The sequence below is a fragment of the Arvicanthis niloticus genome, chromosome 24, assembly GCF_011762505.2.
Source record: "Arvicanthis niloticus isolate mArvNil1 chromosome 24, mArvNil1.pat.X, whole genome shotgun sequence".
NCBI lineage: Eukaryota > Metazoa > Chordata > Mammalia > Rodentia > Muridae > Arvicanthis > Arvicanthis niloticus.
This window is the reverse complement of record NC_133432.1, coordinates 33,537,587-33,560,877: the sequence shown is the minus strand read 5'-3', so window position 1 is coordinate 33,560,877 and position 23,291 is coordinate 33,537,587. Positions and strand designations below refer to the sequence as shown.

The 23,291-nt window shown below is 50.2% G+C and overlaps 1 protein-coding gene across 9 annotated transcripts in view; it reads left to right on the top strand.

Annotated features, from left to right (window-relative positions):
• Positions 1 to 23,291, top strand: part of Tnrc18 (trinucleotide repeat containing 18) — a 94,580-nt gene that overhangs the window by 57,536 nt on the left and 13,753 nt on the right. For 7 of the 9 annotated variants that reach the window (XM_076923560.1, XM_076923555.1, XM_076923557.1 and 4 more), the window contains 7 exons: positions 238 to 598; positions 4,737 to 5,015; positions 9,823 to 10,086; positions 16,444 to 16,871; positions 19,789 to 19,938; positions 20,499 to 20,640; positions 22,501 to 22,618. In XM_076923560.1, the coding sequence (XP_076779675.1) occupies positions 238 to 598; positions 4,737 to 5,015; positions 9,823 to 10,086; positions 16,444 to 16,871; positions 19,789 to 19,938; positions 20,499 to 20,640; positions 22,501 to 22,618 (1,742 nt within the window). Of the gene's footprint in view, positions 1 to 237; positions 599 to 4,736; positions 5,602 to 9,822; positions 10,087 to 16,443; positions 16,872 to 19,788; positions 19,939 to 20,498; positions 20,641 to 22,500; positions 22,619 to 23,291 lie in introns of those variants that run through there. The other 2 variants (XM_076923556.1, XM_076923561.1) reach the window with 2 other exon arrangements.

Sequence of the window (23,291 nt, the reverse complement as noted above, 5' to 3'; positions counted from 1 at the left end):
GCGGTGGTGGTGCACGCCTTTAATCTCAGCACTTGGTAGGCAGAGGCAGGCGGATTTCTGAGTTCGAGGCCAGCCTGGTCTACAGAGTGAGTTCCAGGACAGCCAGGGCTATACAGAGAAACCCTGTCTTGAAAAAAAAAAAAAAAGTAGTTAGCCCAATCTCATAAGCATTGCAACCTAACACTCACTATCCTATTTGGCCATATGTCTTAATTTGTGACCTTCCTTCTTCCCCAGCTAAAGATTAAGAAGAAAAAGATGGCGAGTGACCAGGAGCAGTTGGCAAGCAAGCTAGACAGAGCCCTTTCCCTCACAAAGCAAGACAAGCTGAAGTCACCATTCAAGTTTTCCGACAGCCCTGGGGGGAAACCGAAAACCGGTGGGGGCTGTGGCAGGTTCTTGACACAGTATGACAGCCTGCTGGGCAAGGACAGGAAAGCGCTGGCCAAAGGACTCGGCTTGTCTCTGAAACCTCCCAGAGAAGGTAAACACAAAAGAGCTTCCAAAGCCAGGAAGATGGAGGGGGGCTTCAAGGCCAGAGGCCAGCCCAAGTCTGTCCATTCTCCATTTGCCTCGGAAGTAAGCAGTCAGTCTTACAGTAAGTACGGCCTTGAGCATCACCGAATGGCGACCGCTAACCTTACCTGCTCCTAATCTCTCTTGCCCTCCTCTGAGGGACTTCAGGGTTTCTTGCAGCTTTGCCCTGTGCCTGAGGCTAGATGAGTGTCCCCAGAGTGCCACTGAGTGGCAGATGTACTACTGTTGGACCGACACTTGTGATCAGTGGGTGGAGGTAGATGTTAGCACCTGGCCTTCCACGGGCCCGCCGGAAGCTGTCATTGTGGAGACATTGCACCATGGAGTTGGTAGCCACTTAGCTTAGAGAGGCCTAGAGAGTGACTTCTTCCATGTGCTAGAGGTGATGGGTTCCGTTGACTGTAGGACGTGGGTCATTTGTGCCTTTTGTGTCCCAATTCATACATCTACATGTCCACACACCCACACAACCCACACATCCACATGTGTCTACACATCCACACATGTCCACACATCCACACGTGTCCACACATCCACGTACATCTACACATCCACACACGTCCACACACCCACACGTGTCTACACATATACACAACCCACACATCCACACGTGTCTACACATCCACACATGCCTCTACATCCATATGTGTCTACATATCCACACATGTCTATACAACTACACATGACTATATGTCCACACGTCTACACATCCACACGCGTACACACGTACACATGCCCACACACCCACACAACCCGCACATCCACACACGCCCACAAATGAGTGGTAGTGTTAGTGGATTATGGAGGGATTGGGAGAGGAAGGTATGTGCCTGAGTAGGAAGAGACAAACTGAAATGGACCAGGTCTTGTTCGGTCCATGTGCCCATTACAGCCTCACTTTGGCCTTGTCTCCTACAGTAGCCGTGTGTGACAAGGGAGCCAGGGACATGGAGCAGCCTACGGGACCAAGGGACAGACTGAGCTTTTCTTCCCTTTAAGTTGAGACTGGCCTGATGGGTTTTCAGAGCAAGGCAGCTCTCCTTGGCCTCTTGTGGGCCTGGGCCCTGCCGACGGGGAGAGGCACACACTCGTTCTGTATGGACAGATCCTGATGTCTTAGACATGAACAAGGAGGCGGCTGCTTGGACAGACAGGAGGGGCTTCTCCCATCCAGTCCGTGTCACAGAGGTTGACTTGGTGTCCGCAGAGTTTGCTTATATCCCATCAGATTCACTGCGTTTTAGACTTGGCTAGACCCTGGTTCCGGGGAGATGTGTGTGTAAATGAGTGTGAGTGTCAACTGAAAAAAGAGACGACGCGTGTTTCTTCTCTGTCGCTTGCTGGAAGTGCTGGGGAATTGATCGAGATGGAGCTGGATCTAGAAATTGCCAGACAGGAGCACTTCTCCAGCCCTAAGTTTCCCTCCGGTGTCCCCTCTCCTTTTCATCTCGGTCTCAGTACAAAGTCTCTTTGTGTAGCCGTTGCTGGTCTGAACTTGAGTTTTCAATCAATTGAAAATTGAGTTTCCATCGCCTTTACCGCCTGAGCACTGGGATAGCGGACGCGTGCCACCGAGCCCAGCTTCCTTAGTGGGCTTTTAAAAATGATTTATTTGTGTGTGTGTGTGTGTGTGTGTGCGTGCGTGCGCTCACATGGGTGCGTGTGGGTGTGCCCGAAGGTCAGAATAGGGTATTGGATTCTCTAGACCTGGAGTTACAGATGACTGTGAGTTACCATGTAGGTTCTGAGAACAGGGTTGTCTAGAAGAACAAATGATGGACCACGTCTTCAGCTCAGTGTTTCCTGTTCTTTTTCTCCCCTCCCCTTTCCTCCCTTCTTCTCTCCCTCTTGCCTTCCTTTCTTTTCTCTCTCTCTCTCTGTCTTTCGAAAGACGGTCTCATGGTGTAGCCTCGGAGGGCTTAGACTTCACTATATAGCTAAGGCTAGCCTTGAACTCACAGAGCTCTTTCTGCCTGTGCCTCCTGAGTGCTGGGATTAAAGGAGAACACCTGGCACACAGTTTAAATTCACAGTTTTATGAGTTTTGGAGTTCAGACATTGCCCTAGGCTTCCCGGGTGTGAGTAGCTTACGTTCAGGGAGTTGCACTGTACCGGCCATAGGGTTAGTTTGCTGTGTTGTGTGAATCATGTACCGTTTTGGTTGTCTTTGACCTTGGGGGGGGGGTCTCTAGAACCAACGATGTTCCAGTGGGTGTGAGGCCCACCCACCTCTCAGCCTTATGCACCAGGAACGTGTTAGATCATGTTAGTGCCAGTGCCCCTCACATCTGAATGGTCTGGTCACTTAGTCTCTGGTCCTGAGCAGGCACAGGAAGAGAGGGAGTATGAGAGGCTGGTGGCAGAAAGTGGGAGGGAACAGTGACCTCTTGCTTTTCCATTTGGGGCTGGAAGGCATGAATGTCATGTCATACCTGAGGTATTTTTATGGAAGGCCAGGTTGGCAGAATGTCACTTTTAGGCCTCTCTGGCCTTGGAAGGAGTAAGTTAGAATACATGAGAGAGGATGGTGGTGCAGTGGTTATCGTTCACAGTGTAAGCTTGCAAACCTGAGTCCAGCCCTCAGAACCACAGTGGAAGGAGAGTGCCAGGTACCGTCTCTCTTCTGTATGTGTGCATTGTGATACGTGTGTGTGTGTGTGTGTGTGTGTGTGTGTGTGTGTGTGTGTGAACATGGGGATGTGTTATGGTAAAGGACTGGTGGTTTGGTGGGCCCCCTGAAGGGTGGATCCTGGTTGTGGTGAAGAGTGGAGTTTATTGGTACAGTGGCATTAGGGACACCCGTGCCCCTGCGTGTTTCTCTTGGACTTGAAGACATCAGGCACTGCCAGGCTCTAGCTGTGTGTATTCATGTTATCTTGTTCTGTGTGGGTTTTTAGCAGATCAAGGATTTCTGTCTTGGCTTTGGGGCCCTTTCTTCTCATCTTGCTCAACAGCCCAGCAGCAGGTCAAGATGGTGTATATTTGGGTTGAAGTTGGAAGGGACCAAAGAGCCTCCCTTGTATTGGGCACATTTCCCAACCCTGGCGGCACAATCGTGTGTTTAGACCAGAGACTTAGAGAAAGCCATTGGCAATAAAGTGGTTGGCCAGCTGTCCGATGGGAAAGGGGTTGGGGGAGGGGCAGGGCTGGCTGAGGAATAATTCATTCCATTGGTGTGAGTACCCTCACCTGCAGCCCATGCCAACCTACTGTTGCTGGGAAGTTGAGCAAGTTGCTGGGAAGAGATGCATAGGATTGGTCCTTGTCACCCGTGTCCTCTTCTCAAAACAGCCACTGGGCTGTATGACATCTGTAGGCTGGAGGGAACCACATGCTTTTGGCCGGTAGATATTGTGGCTATCATATTCCTCTGAAAGTTGCTTGGATGTCATTGCCCCCGCCCTGTGACTGGAGAAGTGTATATACCCAAGGTGGGTGACAGCAGCAGTGGAAAGGGCCTGGTTCATCTCTCAGCAGGCAATCCAAGCTATGCATGCCAGATCAGAGGAGAGCCGGGCCGGCACACATGCCCAGGCCTGCGGGCAGTTGGCACTGAGTTCCACCACATCTACTTTCAGGGCCACTGACAGGAAAAAAATGACACCAGCACCCTCCTCCTTGGGCCCCACAACTTAACCTATGTCAGAACATACTTCGAAGGGCTGGGAGGATGGCTCGGTGGGTATAGTGCTTGCTGTGCGAGCATGAGAACCCAGGTTCAATCCTAGCCCCAGCACTACATAAAAGACAAGCAGGAAGGCACATGTTCCTGATACCCGTGCTGGGCAGACACAGACATTGCCTTGGCTCCATGGCAAGCCCCAGGTCCCATTGAGAAAAAACCAAGGTAGGGTCAGTGAGAAGGGAAAAAGGCACTTGCCACCAAGGCCAAGTTCAGTTCCGTGACCCACAGAATAAGGAAAAGAACTGCCTCACACAAGTTGTCCTCTGAGTCTCTCCTGTGTTCCCTGGCACACTCGTGTCCCCAGACATAAACACACGAACACAGACCAAATTAAAATATAGCAACATTCTAAGAAGATGGCAGGCACGGAGGAGCCAAGGTCAGGGTTGACCTCTGGTTCCCATACTCATTCACACACACATGTGAACACACACACATGTGAACACACACACACACACATACATACATACATACATACATACAAATAAACAAATAAAACCTACTTTGACTGCAGATACGGACTCAGATGAGGATGAAGACTTCCTGAAGAATGAGTGGTCTGCCCAGGGCCCCTCCAGCTCCAAACTGACCTCGTCCCTCCTGTGTGGCATGGTGCCCAAGAACAGCAAGCCAGCCACAGGCCCTAAGCTGACCAAGAGGGGCCTGGCAGGCCCCCGGACTTTGAAACCCAAGGTGGCCACCAGCAGGAAGCAGTCGTTCTGTTTGCTGCTCCGAGAGGCCGAGGCCCGCTCCTCCTTCAGCGACTCTTCCGAGGAGGACTCCTTTGATCAAGGTTACTAGTGCCAAACACAAAATAACCTTCCATGTTTTTAGAGCGAGAGTGAGTAGGAGAGAGAGAGAGAGAGAGAGAGAGAGAGAGAGAGCAAGAGAGCAAGAGAGCGTGCGAGAGTGTGTGCACACAGCAGGGATGGCTGTAGCCGTCTAGGTTTTTGGCAGCGTAGTCTGCCCTATCTGCCTATATTTTTGGTTTGTATTTGCTTTTTATTTTTACTTAAACTTGTGATAACACCATTGGCCAGCCCTTAGGGAGCTCTTACGAGGACTCGCTTTTAGTCTCCCAGAATTTCTCATCCTCCTCCCTCTGCACCCCACTAGTCCTCCCCAAGCCCCCCCCATCCCCCCCAATCCAAAAGCCTAACCTTACCTTCTCCAGATCCCCAGGCCGGCCTGGGGTTTTCTCTTGGCACGAGCCTGGTGGAGGCCCAAGGAGCACTTTGTAAAAAAAAAACAAAAAAAACAAAAAACAAAAACAAAAAAACAAAGAGGGACTTGTTGTGTGGGCGTGTGACTTGCTGTTTGTACCGCGATTTTGGTAATACCAAGCTTTATTAAACATACCGAGTTCATTTTTAACTAAACTGTGTGCCTCGTTTCTCTTGCTATGTCCTTAACTAGACGTTAGGTTGCCGTTTCCCCCCTCCATTCATCCCTCCTTCCCCCTCCTCTCTTCCCACTCTCGTCCCCACTCTAGAAGCCATAGACATGGTGGACTGCTTTTCTGTTATTCAAATATCCCTGGTATCTCCAGCACTCATTCCATTTTCGGGTGTACAGTCCAGTGTTGTATCATCTATCTGTTTTTTTTTTTTTTTTTCTTTTAAGCTGCTTGTCTGTGTTTTATTTTTCTGGAAGCTTCTGCTACTTCCCATCTGTGGTTTAAAAAAAAAAAACAAAACAAAAAAAAAAAACCCAAATCCCACAAGAACAACAGTTAACTTACCAGTACTAGTTTGCTAACACATCTTTCTGTTTTGAAGGGCATGCGGGCAGTCCAGAGTCAAGGCCTATTGGTCATCTTGATTTTGGTATTTTTGTTTTTTTCTTTTTTCTCTTCCTTGTTCAATTTGAAAGTATTGGCTTGGTTGCCACGTTGAGGGTCAAAAATGCTATTTTTGGGGGGTTGCTGGACTGAGTTCTGTTTGGCTTCAGCTCAGCCTAGGGGCCCACCCCCAAAAGAACATTCTGGCTCCCACTTTTCCAACACCAGAATTGTAGCCCACAGTTAGAAATTCAAGAGCCCGCAGACCCTTCAATCAGAAAATATCCCTGCAAGGGAAGAGATTGGGCATCACTCCTTAGCCAGGGGCTGCTTCAGGGTAAATTCCCTTTAGAGCTAGAGTTTGAAGATGCCCGGATGGATAGCACCATGTCACTGGTCCCTGAGCATGGCCCTGGGTGTGGGGAGGAGGTCATAGCAACCTGGGACCAGGACTCTGCTCTTACTGACCAGTCTTCCTTCAGTTCCCGCCCCCTTTCCTCGAACACCAGCAGTCCAAATTGGCAGAGGCGGGTTTTGGGGTGACCCAAGTGACGGTACAAAGGGACCTGGTGCCTTTTGGGCTGTTCCCTTAATACCCCAGTCAGCACAACCTGGGCCACAAAGAGGCTGCCTGCTTTCTGTGTGGGCTTCCCTACCCTGGTCTTCTGTGGATGAGACCGATTCCTCCCCTGTTCCCTCCCCATGACTTGGGGTGGGTACCTCTGCCCTTCCCTATACACCCTGAGAGTCAGGGTCCCAGCCTTGAAGTTTTTAAGTCTCTCCTGTTCCAGCATAGACCACACAGAATCAGGCATCCCCGGGCCCCCTAATCAGTACCAAGGGACAGTAGCCCAGCCAGAGGGCATGGCTCCCTAGCTGGCCTCTACCATTCAAGGCAGAACCGGCCAATGAGGTCTCAGAAGGGATGCTTGGGTAACAGGGCCTTCCTGCCCCCTTGGTACTAAAACACTTAATTGGTGTGGCTTTTCTAGTATGTCTGCTTTCTCCTACCAGCAGCTTGACCATCCCTCCAACCCTTGACCCCTACCCATGATGCTTTGAGTGTCTGTTTCGGTCTCTCGCATTTGCTCTCACGCTGCACTTGGACGCAAAGCGAAGGCTGGGAGTAGGGCAGACGGCGTAGCGGGTTACTGAGTTGGAGTCCGAGCCTGGCTCGTTGCTCCGTAGGTAGGCAAAAAACATTTTCCTTTTCTATTCTCTGTTTATCCCCCCCCTCGGGGTCTGCCCCCACCGGGTCTGGCGGCAGCATATTACTTTGACTTTTATCAGGTTTGGGGAACTCAATTACCCATAACCCCTTGCCCTGAGCCAGGATTTTAAAAAACACATATATTGACATTAAATTTTTTTTTCTCCTCCTTCATTCCCTTGAGTCATTGTTGGGACTTTTCTCCCCCTCTACCCTTGGCTAGCTCTGTGGATCCAGGTATAGACAGTTCCAGAAATTCTTGACACCCCTTGTCCTGCAAGGTCTCTCAGGTCTCCTTGTCCTCATAGATGCTGGTCTGATCAGAGACACTGCATGAGTCTTGACAAGCACTTGTGAGGGCCACAGGAGACCTAAGGATAAATCAGTTTCCCTCTTGAGGGGGAAAAAAAAGCATCCATTCTGGGTTTCTGCCTTCTGGAATATTCTGCAGCATCAAACTGCTGAATTTGCCCCTGGCTTTCTGGAACCTGACAATATCCCTCAGAAACCCAGAGCAGGGACTCAAACTTGCCTCCCTGCTGGTGAAGCCTACTGCCCAAGAATCCTAGAAAGAATGTTCAGGACTTCCAGTCTCCACACCTGAGCAGCCAGGACAGAGGGGGAGTTTTTGGAAAGGGGAAATTCCCAATCTCCATCCCAGCCAGCCACCCTCCCCATCCCCCCGCCCACCCTACCCAAATTGGCCAGCTCCAGGGAGCCCTGATGTGAGATTACCCAGGCTGCCGAAAAAGTCTGCCTACACTTAGCCTGCTTTGCCGCTGTGGCCCACTGGGGCGGAGACAGAACCATGTGACGTCGCAATGTGGTTGATCGCAAGTGCACACTGCCTGCCTGCCCCTGCCTGCCCCGCTGGCATCCCCAGCCTGCTTCATCCATCGCTCTGGGAACACCTCCCACCTCGCACCTTCTTAGCCAACTTCCTCTCCCTCTCTCCCCAACCCCCCTCTCTCTCTCTCTCTCTCTCTCTCTCTCTCTCTCTCTCTCTCTCTCTCTCTCTCTCTCTCGTCCCCCTCCCTTTCCCTCTCCCTCTCCCTCTCCCTCTCCCTCTCCCTCTCCCTCTCCCTCTCCCTCTCCCTCTCCCTCTCCCTCTCCCTCTCCCTCTCCCTCTCCCTCTCCCTCTCCCTCTCCCTCTCCCTCCTACCCTCTTTCTAGCCCCTATGCAGACCCTCCTTAGCTATTCCCACCTCCCCTCCCAAGCTGGCTGGTCCCACAGAAGCTAGAATTCCCTGTCATAGACATGCTGGTTAGGAACTCACAGCCCAGGTGCACCTTGGCCATTAGTTTATCTAACCAAGCTGTGGTGTGGGCCTTAGCAGACAAAGCAGTATTTGATCATCCTGTCCAGCCCTCACATCTAGGATGTGTGTATCTTAACATGGCTTACCAGACCAGAGTAATCTCCCAGCCCTATCTGGGCCCCAGTGCATAGGCCTTCGAAGTAGATCATACCTGGTGTTTACCTGCTGCTTGGTGCTGTTTCCCTTGAAAGGTCATAAGCCAGCCTGTACCTTAGGGCGTCCTCACCATCTGGTAGAGAATTTTGTTGCATGCCTAGGGGAGTGTTGAGGTTTGTTTTCTGTGAGCCAGCCCCATCTTAGCAGGGGCTGTCAGCTTTTGAGCCAGTGGGGTCAGTTACTGGAGTGAAACTGGCCTCTGACCCGACAGAACCCTGGCTGGACACATTTAGACCCCACTGCTGCCTGAGGGTTTGGCCTCAGGGACCCTTCCTATTGCAGAGTGGGCTGGTCTGCCCGCCCCCAGGGCAGTCTGAGCTCATATCTATGGCTGGTACTGTTTCTCTTTTCTTTTTGAAGTAGGGTCTAATTCTGTAGCCCTGGCTGGCCTTGAGTTTAGAGCCCTCCTAGCTCAGCCTCAATGCTTAGACCACAGACAGGCACTACCACACCAGGCCATGCCACATAGGATGCAGACCCTCTTAGCTGGGTCGATGGGCTGGAGTGTCACTCCAGGCTCAATGAGGCTCCCTAGCACGGGGGGGGGGGGGGGGGGGGGGGGGAGGGTGCTAGATTCTGCTCAGGAATAAGACCATGGGGTTTCCCTAGTCTCCAGGAAGAGGTCAAATTCTGCTTTCTGCCAACAGCCCCCTGACCCCTGGCTGACCAAAATGCTACAGGCCCCTTGTCTAGATCCCCCAGCCTGAGCCCGGTCCTCCCTCCTCCTCCCCTCCCCTGCCTTTCTCTTCTTTCCCGCTTCTTTTCTCAGCCTCCATGTCTATGTCGGGGTGTGTGTATGTGCGCGTGTATGGACCGTGACGAGCGCTGTCTCCTGTCTTTGTCTGTCCGTGTGTGTCTGTCCCCCCACCTACAGCACAGGTGCATGTTGGTGCTGCCCTCCCAGAAGCCCATCCCAATACCCAGAGCCACCCCTCTTCCTTCCCCAGGCTGCCCCTGTGTGGGTGACTGGTAGAAGTTTTGGGCCATGGGTGGGACTGTGGGCTGGTTCTGGGCCCTCTCCTAACGACCCTTGGTGAGGACAGAGACTGGAGCCAGGGTGGGCAGTGGGAGGAGGTGGGGGGCAGCCTGCACCCAGCTCAGGACTCTCACTTGTTCCTTGTTTTCTGCATGCCAGATGACAGCTCAGAAGAGGAGGAGGAAGAGCTAGAGGAGGAGGAGGAGGAGGAGGAAGACGAGGACGAGGAAGGCGTTGGTAGCTATAGGCTGGGTGCCGGGGAACAGGCCCTGTCGCCAAGCCTGGAGGAGAGTGGGCTGGGCCTGCTGGCTCGCTTTGCGGCCAGTGCTCTCCCCAGCCCTGTCGTTGGGCCACCCCTGTCTGTGGTGCAGCTGGAAGCTGAGCAGAAGGCCCGGAAGAAGGAAGAACGGCAGAGCTTGATGGGTGAGTATCATTGGTTGCAAAGTGGGTGCTGTGGGCCTATCACAGAGATAAAGAGACTGAGGCTCGGTGGTGGGTGGGAGAGCGGGTGGAGCTTTGATCACCTAACTGCTGGAAAACCCTCTAGGCTAGCAGTCTCCAGGCAGAGAAAGACATAGTGACAGAGAGAGAGATACAGAAAGAAGAGGAAGGGAAAACATTCTGTTTACGTCACTGGAGAAGTTCCGAGTCCAGTGAGTCGGGAGTGGCCACAATGGCTTGATCTGGCGGCTGGAGGAGTCAGGGTTGGCAGGATGAGGCCTGTTCTCTTACTCCCTTAGTGGACTGAGGTTATGATGTTAACATTATGGCAGGAGGCTCACCTGACCCTGCCTCACCTCCATTACATCCTTGAGTCTGGACCCTGTGTCCCTCGTGAGTCTGTCAGAGTAGACACGGGTCCAGGGGCTGGTAATCTGTAACTGAATTGGTAGAGTGTTTGCTAGGCTTGCAGATCCCTGCATCCTCTCTCTCTCTCCAGCATCCCATAAACCAGATGCAGGGTACATGCCTGCAATCCCAGCACTCAGGAGGCAGGAGGATCAGGGGTTCAAAGTCATCCTTAACTATAACACACAGCAAGTTGGAGACCAGCCTGGAGTATGAGTCCCTTTCTCAAGTGGGGGTTGTGGCGTAGGCACGAGGCCTTCTGACAGAGGTTGTGTGCAACAAGGGCCAGGCTTCTTTGAAGCTTCCTGGAAATTTTCTTTTCGATAGATGAGTGTAGTTTTTGCTACCCTGCTTTAAGCTCTGGGCAGACCACACTACCAGTTCCCACACAGAGAATATCAGATCTTCCAGGGAAAGACACAGACACACACATTTCTCAGTCACAGCCTGTGTCATTGGCTCAATTGGTGGGCTCTTCTAATCTCCCGAAACTCTCATGTCCTCCCCAATACTCTTAGCACCTCTAAATCTTAGTGTCCTGGTTACCTTCTCCTTGTTCAACAACCCAAAACTGCCCTCCGCTTAGTTGCGTTTCTAATCTCTTGCCTAGGGAAGCAGCCTATGGCAGCTCAGCCTGAGATCTCACATGGCTGGTCACCTTTTTTCCCTCTGAAGCATGGTCAAGATCCCCCTTCCTCTATCTGCATCTCTTAGCTTCCCTGTGGGGACCCAGAAGTCCCGCCTCTTTCCTTCCCCGCTCAGTAATTAGCCACTGGCATCTTTATTGATAGATCAATTGGGGAACAGAACCTTAGCATCTGAACCACCCCCTACAGATAAGCATTTATTTATTCTTTGACACATGTATAAGCAGTATGTCTTGATCATATGTCCCACCACTCAAAGGAACTATTTACAGCATTTAAAAAAAATTATACTTTGGTTTACTTTGCGTGTATGTTTGCAGGTGCACACATGCCACAGTAGACACCCAAGGTCCAAGGTTCTGGGAATAGAACTCAGGTCATCAGGGTTGGTGGCAGACCCCCTTTTCTGTTGTGCCATCTTGCTGGCCCCTAGTTGTTTGTTCATACTTCTTCAACCCCTCCTCCCATTTTTCTAGCTTGTAGTTTGCTCCGGTCTTGCCTCTGTGTACGTGAATCCTTCTGGAAGTTCTACCAAAGTATCCTGAGGCAGACTTGTCCTCTTTTTCATCTTGAGAGCTGTGGGCATTTTCATAGATAATTTATGAAGTCATCTAGTGTTTGGTGTGTCAACCTCCAAGCCAGACCTAGTACAGGCCACCTCTCCTCCCCTTCGCTTTGAGGCATTTTATATCCAGATTTCTCCAGCGGCAACTTCTAGCTTCGAAAGGAAACCTTGCTGCTGGGGCAGCTAGCTATATGCAGAACATTCCCTGGTCCAGCCAGTGGGGCAGGTCCATTCTGTGGGTTCCTCTGAAGATAGCAGAAGATATTTTAGTCTCTTATTGTCATCTGTTAGGTCACAATCATCACCAGGGAATGGTAACAAAGGTTTCCCTTGACAACTTACTTCTTGTCTTATAGAGACACAAGTTTCTCAATACTTAATTCAGTGGTATCCAGAGTGAGGTGTCAAACGTACAGCTTGTTACTAGATTACTAGGCTGCTTCTTACCATGGAAGCCAACAGGAATTGAGAACCAGACTCCTCTGCAAGTGCAGCAAGCACTCTTATCTGCTGAACCCTTTCTACAGCCCCTGTTACACCTTTATGTCGGTGGGTCTCTTGTCCATGTGTGTGTATGTATGTGCACCACTTGTGTGCCTGGTGCCCATGGAGGCCAGAAGAAAGCATCAAATTCCATGGAGCTGGCATTATGGATGGTGTGAGCCACCATGTGGGTGCTGGATATCAAACTCAGGACCTCTGGAAGAGCAGCCAGTGCTCTTAACCACTGAGCCATCTGTCTAGCTAGTGTCTCCTCACCCCTACCCCATTACTTGTAATGTCTGTAGGGTTGGTAGTACTTTATCTTCTTTTATTGCTGATACACTCTCTCTTGGTCAGCCTGGCTAGAGATTCCCTGTTTTATTAATTCCTCTCTCCCTTCAGTCTGTCTTTTGTTACATTTGGGTTTTTGTTTATATATATATATATATATATATATATATATATATGCCTTAGTGCTTGTGTGAAGATCAGAAGACAGCTTTCTGGAGTTGGTTCTCTCCACTGCCTGGGTTCCAGGGGTTGAATCCAGGTCGTGAGTCCTGATGGGCAAGCTTCCTTCCTTGCCATATGGCCAGCCTAGGTTCATTGATTGCTGTTCCTCCCTTCCTTCGATTTCTTGGGTGTGTCAGTCATTCGCAGCTACTCCTTGTATTTCAGGTAGCCTGTTAGATCACTGATTAGAGACCTTATTCTTTTCTAATAGAACTATTGTCCAAAGATACAAGCCTCTCTGAAAACACAGCTTCGGGTGCATCTTGCACATGCTTGTTGTTTCAATGCTTGTTGGGTTCTCATTATTCAGGAACCATTCAAAATCTCTTTTGTGATTTCTGCTTTGATCCAGTGATGACTCAAAGTTATTTATTCTCCAGACATCTGAGGGTAGTTGCTTGGTCATCCTGTGGATCTCTGCTTGGATTCCATTCTAGTTGGAAAGTATGTTCAATAATTTCAATGAAAAAAGAAATTAATTTGAATCTCTATGGTACTTCCTAGGAGGTAAACATGTAATGTGTACTGATATTCTGTTAACCATTAGTCACACCAGGGTGATTGTCTACAGTTCAGATTTACTCTTTCCATTGTACTAGAGGTAAGTGTTAAGATCTACAACTGTAATTTGTACGATTTGCTATTGCTTCTTTTAATTGTATTAACTTTTGCTTTCTGTATTTGTAGCTCTGTTATTGAGGGCATACAAGTTTTTGATTTATTTTGTTATTCTCTTGATCTTCACTGTTAAGAAGTGTTCCTTTCTCCTCTCTGGGATTATGTTTTGTTCTAAAATCTATTTTTATATGATACTCCATGGTCATTTTGGTTTTCTTTTTTCAAGTTTTAAAAAAATGTATTATGATCATGTAGGTGATGTGTATAATGGACATGTATGTCACAGTGCATGATGGAAGGAGAGATCTCCATACATGTATTGTACATCCACCTGTCTCCCTCCCTCCCTTCCAAAAATTAAATGAATAGATCCTCTAGTCCTAGCCAACTATTTCTTCCTTCTTTTTCTATTTACCTATTTCTGACAATATGTAGAATGAGGTAGGCCCTGTAGTACATACCCCTGTGTGTTTTGGCATCTTTCATTTTGATTTTGAAGTTCGTCATAGTAACAGTTGCTAGGACACCATGTTTTTACAGCTCTGAACCACGTCTACTTGCTAGTGGATGCATGTTTGAGTTGCTTCCATTTTTAGGCTTTTGTAGCCAATGCTACTTTCAACTGTCTGTGTGCTGTGTTTTTTTTTTTTTTTTTCTTTTTTGTGTGAGGAAATGTTTTACTTCTTCTATACTTGAATTGCTAGGCAGTTTGAGCAGTTTGTTTAGCCCTTTGAGGAAGTAATAAACCTTTTCCTTTTTGTCCTTAAAGACTTTTTAGTTGTGTATGTGTATGTGTGAAAGAGACACATGGGTGCAGTGCTCAGAGGCCAGAGATGTTGCCAGGAGCTGGAGTTACAGGGCCCTCCCTTGAGGATCCTGGGAACTGAACTTGGGTCCTCTACAAGAGTGATACATGTTTTCACCTCTGAGCATCTTACTGGCTGTCCTAGCTTCGTTTCTGTTGCTGTGATAAACTATCCCAAGAAAAGACAAGGACAGAAAGTTTATTTTAGCTCATAGTTTACAGTCCATCATAGCAGGACAGTCAAGTCTACAGGAACTTCAAGCATCTGATCACATTTCAACCACAGTCAAGAAGCAGGGAGAAAATGAATGTGTGAGCGTGGGTGCTCAGCTTACTTCCGCCTGCCTAGGGAATGATGCTGCTCCCAGTGGGCTGCACCTCCTACCTCAGTTACCTCAACAAAGACTATCCCCTACAGATGTGCCCACAGGCCAACCCGATTTACACAATCTTTCACTGAGACTCTCTTCCCAGGAGTTTGGATCACAACTGAGTTGACCTATCAGGGCTTGTCTTAATCAGACCCGTTCAGTTATAGACCTCTCTAGCAAGTTTATTTCCAGTACTGCGGTTCTCTGGGTGGTTGGCCTGAAGGCTTACCCACAGATATGGCTTGACAGTTTGGAATGGCCTCTCTTTTGCTCTGTTCTTTGTGATTCTTAAGTTACTCTTTTCCGATTTCTGAGCTCAGGATTCATTTCTTTTGCACATGTGCCCCATACCTTGCCCCAAATTCTTGAGTAGGGGGTGCAAGGCTAAGACCTGACCCTTGTAGCTGCATGCACTCTCTTCTTCCAGGTCTCAGTGAGCTTTCTGTACCTGATCCATGCAGAATGGTCTAGTGTTTCTGCAAGGAGCTACACACTGAGGATGACCTCGCACCTCTGATCCTCCCGCCTCTGCCTCCCAAGTGCTGAGATTACATGCATGCACCACTATTGTGCATGAAGGTTTTCTGTGGTGCTGGTGAGGGAACCCAGGGCTTCATACATGCTAGGCAGGCAACTCTTTTGAGTACAGCACCACACCCCATAACCCCAAAAGCTCTCAACTCTAAAGCCTGACTGTATGGCCTGAACCCTCCTCATGTACAAAATATCCTGTCCCCCCACTTCCAGCTTCTTTCCCCACATATCTCATCAAGGAGAAGTTTATTAACAAGTTAATCAACAGGGCCTTTAAGCTTTGAAGGGACTTTTGTTCACCAGGTTTCCTGGTCCCCATCCCTGCCTCTCTGTGGCTGACTCTGAGAAGGCCTCCCATGGAGGCCCCTGTGAACAGCCTGCCTGTTGCCTGAGAGTCAGAAGAGCTGGGATTGGGCCTCCAGGTCCTCTTTCAGGGGTTTCTGGCCTTCTAAGGGACTGTCAACCCAATAGACTATCTGGTCTATGGGATGGTAGATTATATATGTGTGTGTGTGTGTGTATATATATATATATATATATATATATATATATATATAATCTTTCTGTCTTTGAGTAGATGGGAGAGACCCCAAAAGAACTCAGAGAGCTATTTTTAGACCAGGGCAGGCTGGATGGGCTACAGTGTGGTTGGAGAGACTAGAAGTATGGGGGTTTGTTATGGATTGTTAAGGATTGTTATGATGGCTGCAGGGAATTGTGAAGAGAGGGAACACCCTGGTGATCAGGTGGGTTATAGCATACCTGAGTTTCCTGTCAAGGTGGTTGTACCCTAGGCTGAGGGAACAGTGGAACAGCAACTTGAAGGTCAGGAAAGGTAGAAGAGGAGAGACAGTGGCCTTGAAGTCTAGTAGTGTGTCTCAGAGATCCAGGGCATAGGAAGGAGGTCCCTGTTATGTAGGGACTTGTTAAGGGGAATGAAAGAAGGGACCTCTGAGGAGCCTCTCAACAGGGAGTGGGCCTGGGTGATTAAGGACCCCAAGAGTAGGAAGGGAATCTGTCAGGAAGTGGAAGATAGGCCTCAGGCTTGGGGCTTTCTTGGGGGTTTCCCCACTCCCTTCCTGTACAGCCCTTGCCCCAACCTGCCTAGTTTTGGGGGTTTCCTGAGAGGCAGTAGAGAGAGCCTCATGTGAGCTTAGGGTCTATATATTTTAGTGGTGTCCTTGGGGTGAGAGGTGAGGAACAGATATGGGGTAGGGGGCTTGGGTGAACCTCTCTGAGCCTGAGTTTGCCTCCTCCTGGTAACAGGAGAGTGTGTCGCTGGGTGAAATGGGTCTGTGGGTTTCTGGCTGGTGGCCTTGCAGGGCCAGGTGGATGGGACGAGGAGTCCATGGAGAGCCTACCCATCAGTCCCTGCCTCCTCCTTCCCACATCCAGGCACAGAGTTCGAGTATACAGACTCAGAGAGTGAAGTGAAGGTTCCCAAGCAGTCACCTGCTGGGCTGCTGCGGCCCAAGAAAGGGGTCGGGGAGCCAGGCCAGTCTCTGGCTGCACCTGTACCTGGCACCCGGGCCTCTGGTCCCACCAGCCCAGACAAGGCCAAGCTGGCCTCAGAGAAAGGACGCAAAGCCCGGAAGATACGTGGCCCCAAGGAACCTGGCTTTGAGGCGGGACCAGAGGCCAGTGACGATGACCTGTGGACACGACGCAGGAGTGAGCGAATCTTCTTACACGATGCCTCCGCCGCAGTCCAGGCACCCAGCAACACGGTGCCAGCAACCAAGCCTAGCCGCTGTGGCAGGGGTGGTGCCCCAAGTCCACGGAAGGACACCGGCCGAGCCAAGGACAGGAAGGACCCCAGGAAGGTAAGGGCTCAGCACAGGTCCCCTGGTCTCCATTGGTGTTCATGAGGAACCTTGCTCCTTCATCCTGTTCCTGACAGAGAGTCTTCATTTCTCATCATGTAAGAATAATGGTTTAAAATGTGAATAAATACGCAGGACCGTGTGTTAGGTAACTGGAACAAAATATCCAACACAATCAACTTGTAAAGAGAAAAGGTTTCTGGGTTTGGGGACCCTTGTCTCTAAGCGCAGCACATATTTGAGTGTGTGAGTGTGTGTGAGTGTGTTGAGTGTGTGTGAGTGTGTGTGTGTGTTTGAGTGTGTGTGAATGTGTGTGTGTGTGTGAGTGTGTGAGTATGTGTGTGTGAGTGTGTGTATGAGAGTGTTTGTGAGTGTGTGTGTGTTTGAGTGTGTATGTGTGTGTGTGTGTGCCAGAGGACAACTGTGTATACTTAGTTCTTTCCTTTCACCTTTATGTGAGTTCTGGTGACCAAACACAGAGCACCAGGCTTGCATGAAAAGCCCATTTACCCACTGAGCCGGCTCACCAGCTCCAGTTTTGGTTTTTAGACAGGGTCTCTTGTAGCCCAGGCTGGCCTTGAACTTCTGATTCTTCGACCACTGCCACATGCGTGTTGTAGTCTCGAGGTTTGAAGCAGTTTCAGCATGCTGGTTACCTAGGCAGTGGCCTTCAGCTCAAAGCCTGTGGCAGAGGCATTGGGTTGGCAGCACATGTGGATGCCACCTTCCATGACAGTTCGCTGGACACCTAGGTTATTTCCAGTTCTATGTTTGGATGTCCCTGTCTGTGAGACATTGGTCAGCTCCACCCCACCTGTAGGGCGGAGTATCTAAATCTCTATATTGAGATGCCCAGGAGGAGGAGGTTGCCTCACTGCAGAGTCCTGGGGAGTCTCACACACATCTGCAGGTGGCTGGGAAACAGCTAAGCCATTGTAAGTGCCCTTCCAGGATTATGGCCACTAGAACTCATTGGTAAGGTCTTACTGTTATTCTTCTTCGGTTTTGATAGCATTTGAATAAATAATAAAATAAAGCTGGTCCCTCCGTGCCATAGGATAGCCCTCAGCAAAACAGAGCCTCTGTGTATGCCAATGATACTCATAGGAGATATTTATAATAAGACCACAGTGAATCTGTGTTGAGCAAAGCAAAATGTAGAGTACTTGCCTATATCCCTCAATCTTAGAGTCCCCCAGTGAAGAACTGGGGCATGGCTCAGTGGTAGAGCCCCTGCCTAGAATCCCCCAGTGAGGGGCTGGGGTGTGGCTCAGTGGTAGAGCCCCTGCCTAGAATCCCCCAGTGAGGGGCTGGGGGCGTGGCTCAGTGGTAGAGCCCCTGCCTAGAATCCCCAGTGAGGGGCTGGGGTGTGGCTCAGTGGTAGAGCCCCTGCCTAGAATCCCCCAGTGAGGGGCTGGGGTGTGGCTCAGTGGTAGAGCCCCTGCCTAGAATCCCCCAGGGAGGGGCTGGGGCGTGGCTCAGTGGTAGAGCCCCTGCCTAGAATCCCCCAGTGAGGGGCTGGGGTGTGGCTCAGTGGTAGAGCCCCTGCCTAGAATCCCCCAGTGAGGGGCTGGGGTGTGGCTCAGTGGTAGAGCCCCTGCCTAGAATCCCCCAGGGAGGGGCTGGGGCGTGGCTCAGTGGTAGAGCCCCTGCCTAGAATCCCCCAGTGAGGGGCTGGGGTGTGGCTCAGTGGTACAGCTCCTGCTAACATTCCTAAAGTTCTGGGTTTATGAAACATCCCTAATATCACAAGACCCAAAAGCTCATATGTAAATATTTCTGTATAGTTACCTGGTTATATATATTTCTGGAAAGTTCTGTAAAGATACACAGGCTGCTACTATGAGAGTTGTTGCAGAAACTCACATTTCAGCACTTTTTTGGCTTTGTTGGTACAATAAAGTATACGATAGTGATAGAAGTCAGTTGTGCGGGCTGGTAAGATGGCTGAGCGGTGTAAAGGCACTAGCGCCCAAGCCTGACGATGATGTCCTGAATTCAGTTCTTACAACCTCATTGTGCAAGGAGAGAACTGACTCTCTGGCCGGGTGTTCTCTAGTCTTCACATACATACTTGGCAAAAACACGCCCCTCCCCCTGACACACACACACTAAAGAGCTAATCAAAATAATAATTTGTGACTGAAACCTAGAACACTTGTATAGAGAGGAGCCTTAGCCCTGTCTCAGGCATGGCATGATGAGGGTCCCGTGGGTGTGGGAGATGCCTCGCTGTCAGGGACCCTGCAAGCCTCATAGTTGCCAGGGAAGTGATCCCAGGGAGGTGAAGAATGAAGCTCAGGTTAGCCCCATTTTAGCAGGTTCTGAGTCCAAACTCCAGAGTCACTCAGGGTTTATTTGTCTTACACGTTTAAGCATAGTAAAACTTTGGAAAGAGATGGCCATGTGACAGCTACCACAACAAATCTTTAGGCCTAGATACATCTAAACTCCCTTACAAAGGAGCAAAGCCTCTGTGACCTTTAAGAACGAGTTCTATTGCCTGATAATCAGAGCTCAGGGCTAGAGCCTAGGGAGGAAGGACTTGTAACAGCATCCGGCTGGATTGTATTGATGGAGGCTGCAGAGCACATGGGACTCTCTCCAAAGGATGGGCTCCGTTCTTCAGGAGACACAGCTCAGGATAAGGGTCTAAACAACGCCTGGGATATTGGGGGATCCAGGAAGGCCGGCTCCACAGAATAGCAAAAGATTACAGGTTGTTAAACAGCAAGCACCCCAGCCTTGTGGGGAAAGGGTGTCAGACATTTCTGTTGAATTAAAAAGGCCTTCGTGTTTAACAAGTCTGGATTTTCTAATCCCTTCTGTGAGCTATGTTTTCTACACCCCACCCCCTTGCCAGAGTGGCCTGGGCCCTCCATGCCTTATGACAGCTACCTTTTGCTTTCTGCTCTAGAAGAAGAAAGGGAAAGAGGCTGGGTCAGCAGCCACGCTGCCACCACCCCGTGTTTCCACCCTGACTGACTCCAGGGCACCCCACCCAGGGGCCCTGGCAACTGCCAAACGTAGCAAGGCCAAGGCCAGAGGGAAGGAAGCAAAGAAGGAGGTAAGCATGCCAGAGTGACTTCTAAATCAAGGCTGCACTGGGGGCCAGGGCCAGGTGCGGGCATGCAATGCCCCTGGTCCACTGTCATCATTGTTCCACCCCCACACTGGATGTGGGTGTGACAATCTCTGTTCTCAACCAAGACTCCAACCTTATTGGCAACTCAGGGCCACCAGAACCACTACCCTAAAGACCTGTTCCTTAGCAGAGTTCCCCCTGGGGGTACTAAGGCTTCTTTTCTGTTGACAGAGGGGCCATGGTATGCCTGATTGTGCTATCCGTGACTTCCCTAGCCCTGTTTCCCCTCAACTTCATTCTACATGGCTAGAAATCGGTTTCTGTAAGGCAGAGGCCAAGGCATCTGCTATGCTAACACGAGGAGAGTACTGAGCACCGAGCACCAAGTACTGTGCTAAGTACACAAGGCTTGGGCTACAGTGTTCATGACCGGTGCCTCTGCAAATTGACCATGGCCCTGGATTTCTCAGGAATGTTCCCAGCATAATAGGATGGCCTGTGCCTCGTGCAAAGCCATCAGTGTGTGTGTGTGTTCTCCCCAGAACCGAGGAAAAGGGGGAGCCGTGAGTAAGTTGATGGAGTGCATGGCGGCAGAGGAAGACTTTGAACCCAACCAGGATTCAAGCTTCTCCGAGGACGAGCACTTACCCCGTGGTGGGGCCACAGAGAGACCTTTGACCCCAGGTAAGTATCCCCAGAGGCTTCAGGGGTTCCCCAGAAGTATTTAGATATCAGCTTAAGGTGAGGCCCTGAGGCTGAGGCAGCTCAGCTCTGGCCTAGCCAGCCCGTAGTGGGGATGAAGAGGGATGGGTCAGGTCCATGACACGCTGCTCTTCAGGCCTGTCTCCAAAGTAAGGGGTTCAGTGTGCATTTTACTGTAAGCCTGGCTGGCTGTGGCGGAGGCGGGGAGGCAAGCAGCAAGCTGCTGGCAGTGAGCCCCAGCTACGGTTGGGACAACATGGGACAGAGACTGCTTAGCGCATGATGGGTTAGTTGGGAGAACGGACAGGTGGGGCCGTGGGTCACGTGATGAGGAAGAGGCAAGGACAGGTGGAGTGTGGGTGATCACACACTTGTGTTTGAGGGCTACAGTTTTGGGGTGTTTTAACGATGTCCTTGGAGGGTACTTGGACCTCAGGGTCTGAGCTCGGAGGAGGGATGGTGGGTATGAAGGGTGAGGAGCAGGCTGGAAGAGGGGCTAGGCAGTCCCTGCTTGGGGGCGGGGTGGTCCTAGTCATTCTGGCAATGGTGCAGCCAGCAGCATCCTCACATGTCTGGATAGCAGCGCAGGCCGCAGCAGGCATGCTTTCTTGGTGATGGGGCATGAGGGTCCAAACCCCAGCACCATGCCCTGAATGTCAGTACAAGGATAAGAGCGGTGCCAGGGCCCATGGGCGTGACTGAGACCCAGGAGGTCTCCCTGCCTGTGCAGAGCTGGCACTCTGCTCTCTGCTAACCAAAGCAGCCAGCGCTATCAAGCCTAACTAAAGTGTACACCGCTCCCTCTGCCTGTGAGCATGGCTGAGTGGGTGGTAGAGTGGAGAAGTGGCATATTCTTCTACTACCAGAGTCCAGAGCTAGATTCCGTCTGTCTGTCTGTCTATCTATCTATCTAGAGCTTCACACAGGTTGAGCCACGTCTCCAGACATTTTAAACAAGTATTTTGGGGCTCTTTATTCTTGGATTCTAGGCAGCCTTTCTATTGTGGAGACATACAACAGCCCCTCCCTGGGGGATTCTAGGCAGGGGCTCTACCACTGAGCCACACCCCAGCCCCTCACTGGGGGATTCTAGGCAGGGGCTCCACCACTGAGCCACGCCCCCAGCCCCTCACTGGGGGATTCTAGGCAGGGGCTAGAATCCCTGACCCTTCTTTCTCACTTTTCAAGAATGAATTTCACTAAGTTGCCTCGACTGGGCTTGATCTCCCAGTGTAGATCAGGCTGGCCATGCACCTTAGTCTTGTGTCTCTTGTGTCATTGGGATGACAGGCCACCATCGTCAGCCCCAGTTGGGTCTTTTTCATGTTTGCTACTAACAGGAACCAGATATAAAGCCTTATGGAGAAGAAAAAGAGAGAAACTGGGGTGGGCGGTCTCTGTGGCGCAGGGGGCTCAGGTGAAGATAAAGAACACCAATCTAGGACATGGCAGAGGGGCCGGGCTGGGCACAGTGTTGAAGTTGAAGCAGGTACCTTTAACATCCTTTGGGGGTCTTCACGGCCCAGGACCTTGAGAGTATTCATCTATGGGATGGAAAAGTTTGTTACTCCTGGCTTTTCACCCACCTGAGATCTTCCTAGTTGTCTGTAAAGACTGGCAAGAGGGGTTGCCCATCCTCCACACCGTGTGCAATTGGGACCCAGTGTATATGGGGACAGCCATACACACACACACACACACACACACACACACACACACACACACACACGCCCCACAACTCTACCTGGATACGCGCAGCCTTCGTTTCCTAGAGGAAGGCTTGGGGCGGTCTCCCCATAGGCATCCTCTGACTGCCTGGCCTCACTGCCCACCTCTCTGCAGCTCCCCGCTCCTGCATCATTGATAAGGAGGAGCTGAAGGATGGCCTGCGTGTGCTCATCCCCATGGACGACAAGCTGCTTTACGCGGGCCACGTGCAGACCGTGCATTCACCCGACATGTGAGTGATCCCCGTGAGGCTTGCTGGCTCGGCTCCGACACCCACGCCTGGTTCTGCTTCTGGGCTACCTGGCAGAGAGGTGCAGAGAGGGTGCTTCTCACCGTCTCTGAGGTGGGAGAGCAACAGGTTGGGAGTTCTGGGGAGTCACTGGGGCTCAGGAGTTGAGAGTTGCACCAGAATAGACCCTAACTTCTGTAGGGCGGAGCTAGACGTTATGGGGCCTAGCAGGAAGTGGGGGAGGTGTACAGCCCTCCTTTGGAGTGAGGGGTTCTGGCTGGGCATGCTCTCTAGCCCCTGAATTATATAAATGAGGAAACTGGATACAGGAAGAGCAAGAACACAATCCATATTTATATAGTAGCATATATATTAATATGTTTTAATGTATTATATATTAATATATACAACATATACTTATGTATGGTATTATATATTAATATATATAACATATACTTATGTATGGTATTATATATTAATATATATATAAAAACATATACTTATATATGGTATTATATATTAATATATATATAAAACATATACTTATATATGGTATTATATATTAATATATATAACATATACTTATATATGGTATTATATATTATATACTTTGTACTATATATATTATTTGGGTCTGTTGATTCTAGGTCTATGGCTGTACCATCATGTGTCTGAT